The sequence below is a fragment of the Cetorhinus maximus genome, chromosome 18 (assembly GCF_964194155.1).
Source record: "Cetorhinus maximus chromosome 18, sCetMax3.hap1.1, whole genome shotgun sequence".
NCBI lineage: Eukaryota > Metazoa > Chordata > Chondrichthyes > Lamniformes > Cetorhinidae > Cetorhinus > Cetorhinus maximus.
The window spans coordinates 533,870-541,686 of NC_135896.1; the positions used below are offsets into that span (position 1 = coordinate 533,870).

General features: G+C 49.5%; 1 protein-coding gene across 1 annotated transcript; it reads right to left on the minus strand.

The window, feature by feature from the left end:
* Window positions 1–68: 68 nt before the first annotated feature.
* Window positions 69–6,918, minus strand: eif2b2 (eukaryotic translation initiation factor 2B, subunit 2 beta). The gene is made up of 8 exons (XM_078561927.1): window positions 6,728–6,918; window positions 5,773–5,893; window positions 4,418–4,563; window positions 3,994–4,157; window positions 3,625–3,720; window positions 3,172–3,309; window positions 2,538–2,604; window positions 69–250 (listed from the first exon to the last, which is right to left on the minus strand). Exons 1-8 carry the CDS (start codon window positions 6,876–6,878, stop codon window positions 93–95), a joined length of 1,041 nt encoding a protein of 346 aa, XP_078418053.1. The 5' UTR covers window positions 6,879–6,918; the 3' UTR covers window positions 69–92.
* Between the last annotated feature and the right edge of the window lie 899 nt (window positions 6,919–7,817).

Here is a 7,817-nt window from a genome sequence, read left to right on the forward strand (position 1 = left end):
TAGGACGCTGCCTGGCTGGAGAAGATGATGTGCAGGGGAAGGTGGTCTGATTGAATGGAAACAATGAGTTGCTGTCAGTGAGTTTAATTAATTTATATGTGATGGTCATCAGGATTGTAGAGTTCACTCATCAGCCGGTAGATGTAGGAAGGGGCATTTCCCCCAATGTTGGAGATGAACAGGGTGATGAGTTCTGGAGGAACATAATCGAACACAGGGCAGTGAGCGCTCACTTTGCACAGAATCTCACCTGCAAGAAAGAAACAACAGTTAGACGGTCACTGACATAGTGATTGGGTTGGAGGTGAGAAAAAAAAAATTTGAGCGGGACGGGGACAGGGATGGAAGGGGAAGAGAGATAGAATCATAGAATGGTTACAGCACAAAAGGCAGCCCACTCAGCCTGTCCAGGTCAGCTCTCTAAAAGAGCAACTCACCTAGTCCCACTCATCCACCTTTTTCCCCATAGCCCTGCAAATTTTCTCTCTCCAGATAATTATTCCTTTCTCTTCAAAGGTTTCAAATGCATCTACCCCAACACACTCAGCAAGCGGTTAGGATCTGGAATACATTGCCTGTGTAAAAATGATTTTCCTCATGTCTCTTTTTTCAAAAAAAAAATCTCCCAGTATCGTTTGATAATTCTGAGCCCCAATTTCTCCATCTATCTAACCACAGCAGCTCACCCTGGAATTTTTCAGCACTTGCTTTTCATTAGTCATTCACTCCTGTTCTATTTGGAGCTGAAATTGATCATAGTATGGCCACTAACTCACCCACATTTAAATCCTAACCTGATCTATTTCATTATTCATAGCTAGATCTAGCAAAACTTCTGTTCTTAGTAACCAGACTATACTATATTTTCATAGTTCTACTGTTTTCTCTTCCAACCAATGAGTGGGCTCGGTAAAATCTCAGACAATAATGATTTATTTATTCCTATTCCCTGGTCCATCTACAGATTCCCTCCCACAATGAGCAGGTCAAGACACTGAACATCATCCAGGACAAAGCAGCCTGCTTGGCCAGTACCCCAAAGACCATCTTAAACATTCACCCCCTCCACCATTGCTGCTACTGTGGACCAGTGTGCACCATCTACAAGATGCACTGCAGCAACTTGCTAAAGCTCCATCGAACTACCCTCCAAAGCCACAACCTCTACTACCTAGAAGGACAAGGGCAGCAGATGCATGGGAACCCCACCACCTGCAAGTTCCTACTCCAAACTGGAAATATATCAGCCGTTCCTTCACTGTCGCTGGGTCAAAATCCTGGAACTCCCTCCCTAACAGCACTGTGGGTGTACCTACACCACATGGACTGCAGCGATTCAAGAAGGCAGCTCACCACCACCTTCTCAAGGGTAATCAGGGATGGGCAATAAACGCTGGCCCAGCCAGCTACACACACATCCTTTGAAAGAATAAAAAAAAAGATCGAGGACCTTTTCCCCTGTACAATGTGTACTTCATATCAGTATATGACCCAGTTTCTCTCCATTGTTTTAGCCCCCGCCTTCTCTCTTAGTCCAGAGACCCCCTGTGACAGTATTTCAATACCAAACTTATACACAGCAGTGAAAGCCAGCAGCTCCAATTATCCACACCAATAATGGAGGAAAATGGAGACATAAACAGGGCCCAGAGCTCATCTCCACAAACCCTTTAGCAGTAAGTCCCCCTCTGCCCTTTTCTCCTCCACACCCTTTCAAAAATAGCCAGTGGTATTTACTCAAAGGATGGGAATATCGAGACTCCATCATGTCCAGTAGGGAACAACATAGGAATCACATCAGATCCTGATTATTCCAGCTTTGACACAGCTTCAAGAACTGGGAAATCTCTTTTGTTCCATCCCACTTTCCCCCTGCCACTCCATGAATGGAAACAATCAAAGAAACTTATCGAGATAAAACAGTGATAGACACGTTCCCAGAAACTTTCTAACGGTGTCCAACCTAACTTGCAAAATTTTTTTAGAGCTTACAGTTAAGACTCTTCTCAATGTAAGAGTGACTTCTGCTGGGACAAACAACTCACGAATCCCTAGCTGAGTACCTCTGTTACAGAACATATCACACAGTGAGATAAAAGCAAAATACTGTGCATACTGGAAATCTAAAATCAAAACAGAAAATGCTGGAAAAACTCAGCTGGTCACTGAGTTTTAACCACAGGGCAGAATACTCCTTGGCTTCTCAACCCACAGTAACCCATTAGAAATCAGGAACCCAGGACATTGTTGTATCACCAACAGTAATTGGATCACATTCTGTGCCAGGATGTGGTTTCTGAAGTACCTGCTTCACAATTCTGTCAGCTGAGGCAGAATGTGTTGTAGGCGATGTCCATTTCAGACCACATATGCCTGCAACACAGAGGAACTGATCCATGATCATTCCAGGCATAACCAGCACATGAGTGTTAACGGTGTGAATGGATTCGCAGCTTTCTCATAAGTGATCAGATATTCTCTACAGAGGAGAGCAGACAGACTGCTGTCTGAACCAAACTCTGACCAGGGACACGTACCTTCTGTGAAAGGGAGCACCTCCTGCGGTGAAACAAACTTGTGAAATGTGTTCTCCTCATTGGGAAACTACAAATTAAGAAACAGATTAACAAAAGCACAATAAGCAGCAAATGAAGCCAAATCCTTGTCCATATTGTATCAGGGCAGGAGCATAGGATTGGGAGATCAGACAACTGGTTACATTTCATCATTAACAATTCAAGAGCATTTATCATTTGAGGATACAGTGTAGAGGGAGCTTTGCTCTGTATCTAACCCTGTGCTGTACCTGTCCTGGGAGTGTTTGATGGGGACAGTGTAGAGGGAGCTTTACTCTGTATCTAACCCTGTGCTGTACCTGCCCTGGGAGTGTTTGATGGGGACAGTGTAGAGGGAGCTTTACTCTGTATCTAACCCTGTGCTGTACCTGCCCTGGGAGTGTTTGATGGGGACAGTGTAGAGGGAGCTTTACTCTGTGTCTAACCCTGTGCTGTACCCGCCCTGGGAGTGTTTACAACAGTGAGTACACTTAGAGCACCTCATTAGCTGTGAAGTGCTTTGGAATATCCTAAGGACATGGTATTGAAATGCAAGTTCTTTCTTCTGGTAATTTAAAGCTGAAGAGATGTTATTGGATTAGAGCCAACTACCTACCTGTGGGCACAGCTTGAACATGGCAGCACAGACTATAACAGGTGTGGAGTGGTGCCTTGCTGCGAGAGCGAGAGTATGAGCTCCATTCACAGCTCGTAGTCCCCCATTAGCCAGGATGGTCTTAGTGCCAATGATCACCTGCAGAAACAGCAACGGATCAGTACAGGAAGATACCCCATATATATGCACTCACTCTCTCTCTCTCATACACACACACCTTATGACTCTGCACAACACCTTCCACCTCCTCACCAACCCTCCATACCCTTCAGTGTCACCTACTGCCTAGTGGACAGGCACATGCTCATTGTGCACATACCATGTCCCTTCCAAACCACCGCCCCCCCCCCCATACCCACGGCTTCACAGGCAAACAGACAGCAGCCCCCCCTCCCCCTCAAACCCACTGGGCACTCCGGCAGATGCAAGCCCCATCCCACTGGGGACCATTACCTTATTTACACGGGACATTACAGCGAAGATGGCAGCATCAGTAATGACGGTCGTTTCAATTCCGGCTGCAGACAAAGCGACAGACATCTCATGACCCTGGAACCCAGAAACTACAATCAGACTGGGGTCAGTGTGCTGCACAGGCCCTTGGTGGGGGGAAGGCCTGCAGGGGAGAGAAAGAGGCAAGGGGGAATCTGGAAGAGAGGGGAGGAGGTGCAGTGGAGGGAGGAAAGCAGCGAGCCCCTGAGGAAAGTCTGAACATTGGGAACAACGTGTCTTACGTAAACAAACAATATTGTTCAGTAATTGCTTCTCTGCCCCCCACCTCCCGGATGTAACGATTTCTGACTCTGACCAGTTCTCACTCACCTGGCAGTAGGGAGCACATTCAGCAACAATTACATGGAAGCTGCGTTTTCGAGCTGCGTCTTTGAGAAAAGCTTCAACAGTTGGGGAGCGGCCCAGTGTCATGATCACCTCATTGGAGTGGATGTGTTCCAAGGCCTGTATTGCAATGTTATACATAGTCCCCTCTGCCAAACAAGAAGCAAGCAGTTAACACAGACCCCTTAACACTGAATGGACACCACACCCCTGGCTGCACCACCCACCACCAACATCCCCCCACCCCACAAACGCCCACCCCACCCCGACCCAATCGGCAGTGACTCCTCCAGCCCGACCCCCTACAGCTCCTCTCTGCACACCCCCACCAGACATTCCTCCTCTGCTAACCATGCAAAAAAGTTCTTGTACCCCCACCCCTAGACTGCCCCACCCCCACTAAACCTACCGAGCTCCATCAGAAGTTCGTTAATTGCTTCAATGACGTTGGTTCTGAGCAGTGGGAAACTCACACTGAAATCTTCACTCTGACTGCCCGAAGTCAGCAGTTTATGGAGTGAATCCTGGTCTGTCTCCTCACTGCAGCCTCGAAGCCTGCAAAACACTCACACAGATTAGTGGCACAGGAAGCAAACAGCAGCGAGAGCAGGCCCTGCTCTACTCAATAAAAACCCCCCACTCAGTTCTCACAATCAGAAAATGTTACAGCACTAAACAAAGCTGTGGGGCTCATCATGTCGGCTCTGAAAAATAGACATATTTATTCAATTCCCTTTTGAAAGTTACTACTGGACTTTTGCTTCTACCGCCCTCAACAACAACCCATCAGCAAAATAAAATAAGGTGGTCACTTGAAACTAGTGAATGGTGGGGTCTCCCTCACTGTTCCTTAACTCAAACCAAACAGATTCTGTCTTTGATTCTCAACCATATCATCTCTCGCTAGCGTTATAAGTTTCGTTGATCAATACTGCCATTACCACCTCTTATTTTTCCTTCCATCTCTTTCTTGAATACCTTGTAGTCAAGAATATTAAGTTCCCAAGAATCAGTAACAACAGTGACCTCACTCAAACTGGAGAAAGATTTATCGACGTGAAACATTAACTCTGTTTCTCTCTCCAGAGATGCTGCTGGACCCCTGCTGAGTATTTCCAGCATTTTCTGTTTTATTTCAGATTTTCAGCATCCACAGATTTTTTCTAAATCAGCCATGGGATGTGGGCTTTGCTGGCTGGGCCAGCATTTATTGCCCATCCCTATTTGCCCTTGAGAAGGTGGTGATGAGCTGCCTTCTTGAACCGCTGCAGTCCCTGTGGTGTAGATACACCCACAGTGCTGTTAGGGAGGGAGTTCCAGGATTTTGACCCAGCGACAGTGAAGGAACGGTGATATATTTCCAAGTCAGGATGGTGAGTGACTTGGAGGGGAACTTCCAGATGGTGATGTTCCCATCTATCTGCTGCCCTTGTCCTTCTAGATGGTAGAGGTTGTGGGTTAGGCCAGCATTTTGCTTTAGCACTGTTATGGCTATGTCATAGTCCCAGATGGTGACTTGCACCTGCAGCTCACCTGCCTTATTAATGTCATTATTAATGTCATTTACATTCCAAACCCATTTCAAACTGCCTCACATTTACCCACTGATACCTAGTTCTGAACTATTCTTTACTCTAGCATTATTTGTCCCTCATTGTCCTCTGTTCGTCTCGTTTCTCCTTTCTAATATTTCACCCCGCGGCCCATCCCCATGCCAAGTTACCCACTCAATCCATTTCTCTAAGAATTCCTCACTGCTCTCACCGGCCATATTCCTCTCGAATGATCTTCATCACACGTCGGATAATGTTCCCCACACTGGTCTCTGAGGGCTGGGCAGTCATCACTCTCCGGCCTTCTGTTCGGATCAAATCCAGTAACTCCCCTGCAGAGGTGAGAAACAGCACATTAGCGGGACGCACAGAAACGCCAACCGGTTTAACACTCGGGTCCGTGGGGCTAGGGGTGAATATCGGGCCCGGGGCGTGAAAGCGCAGGTCTGAGGGTAAATACCCAGCGAGGGAAGAGGATAAATGGCCATCTACAACCTGGCTGGCGGGGGTGAATACCCATCTCCAGCCTGGGAAGGGGGGGTGGGGGCAAACGCCCCTCTCCGGGCCCTGGGAGGGGTATTTACCCTCTCCAGCCCGGGAGAGGGGGGTATTTACCCTCTCCAGCCCGGGAGAGGGGGGTATTTACCCTCTCCAGCCCGGGAGAGGGGGGTATTTACCCTCTCCAGCCCGGGGGGGGGGGGTATTTACCCTCTCCAGCCCGGGGGGGGGGGGGGTATTTACCCTCTCCAGCCCGGGGGGGGGGGATATTTACCCTCTCCAGCCCGGGAGAGGGGGGTATTTACCCTCTCCGGGCCCTGGGAGGGGTATTTACCCTCTCCAGCCCGGGGGGGGGGGGGTATTTACCCTCTCCAGCCCGGGGGGGGGGGGGTATTTACCCTCTCCAGCCCGGGGGGGGGGGGGTATTTACCCTCTCCAGCCCGGGGGGGGGGGGTATTTACCCTCTCCAGCCCGGGGGGGGGGGGTATTTACCCTCTCCGGGCCCTGGGAGGGGTATTTACCCTCTCCAGCCCGGGGGGGGGGGGTATTTACCCTCTCCAGCCCGGGGGGGGGGGGGTATTTACCCTCTCCAGCCCGGGGGGGGGGTATTTACCCTCTCCAGCCCGGGGGGGGGGGTATTTACCGTCTCCGTTGTGCCCCCCCGGTACCTGCGCTATTCCACCGGCTTTGGGCCACGATCTGCCGCAGGAGCCCCGCAGTTCCCGCCGCCACCTCCCCGGATCGGCGCAGCTCCCCCCGGGTCAACTGGCCGAGGAAAGCGGCCACTCGCTCGGACACCTCAGGCTGGGCGGCCGGCATGGCGGAACCGAAATACCGCCCGGGGGACCGGAAACTGTGGTGGACCGACCGCCTGGAACCGGAAACCGCTTACTTGGAGGTCAAGGGGCACATTCCAGCCGCCATGTTGGTGAGGGAAAGAAAGGAGCGTCAGGCCAGCCCCGCCCCCCTCGCCCGCCCCATTCCCGCTGCTGGGATTCTCATCCCCAATTTAAATAAAAGCAAAATTCTGCGGATGCTGGAAAATAAAAATACCTGGAAAAACTCAGCAGGTCTGACAGCATCTGCGGAGAGGAACAGTTAACGTTTCGAGTCCAAATGACTCTTCAACAGAACTAAGTAAAAATAGAAAAGAGGTGAAATATAAACTGGTTTAAGGGGGGTGGGACAGGTAGAGCTGGATAGAGGGCCAGTGATACGTGGAGATTGCCAAATGATGTCATAGACAAAAGGACAAAGAGGTGTTGAAGGTGGTGATATTATCTAAGGAATGTGCTAATTAAGGGTAGAAAGCAGGACGAGCAAGGTACAGATAGCCCTAGTGGGGGTGGGGTGGGGGGAAGGGATCGAAAAAGGCTAAAAGGTGGAGATAAAACAATGGATGGAAATACATTTAAAAACAATGGAAATAGGTGGGAAAAGAAAAATCTATATAAATTATTGGAATTATTGGGATCGGAAAGGGGGTGGGGATGGAGGAGAGAGTTCATGATCTAAAGTTGTTGAACTCAATATTCAGTCCGGAAGGCTGTAAAGTGCCTAGTCGGAAGATGAGGTGCTGTTCCTCCAGTTTGCGTTGGGCTTCACTGGAACAATGCAGCAAGCCAAGGACGGACATGTGGGCAAGAGAGCAGGGTGGAGTGTTGAAATGGCAAGCGACAGGAAGGTCTGGGTCATGCTTGCGGACAGACCGAAGGTGTTCTGCAAAGCGGTCACCCAGTCTGCGTTTGGTCTCTCCAA

What these genes read in the sequence shown, in the direction of transcription:
- eif2b2 (XM_078561927.1), bottom strand. Translation starts at nt 6,878, where the DNA reads ATGCCGGCCGCCCAGCCTGAGGTGTCCGAGCGAGTGGCCGCTTTCCTC. An exon ending in AAGCCGGTGGAATAGCGCAG is followed by an intron (nt 5,894 to 6,727) that starts GTACCGGGGGGG and finishes TCACCTCTGCAG; the next exon opens with GGGAGTTACTGGATTTGATC. An exon ending in GGTGCTCCCTTTCACAGAAG is followed by an intron (nt 251 to 2,537) that starts GTACGTGTCCCT and finishes TCTTTCTTGCAG; the next exon opens with GTGAGATTCTGTGCAAAGTG.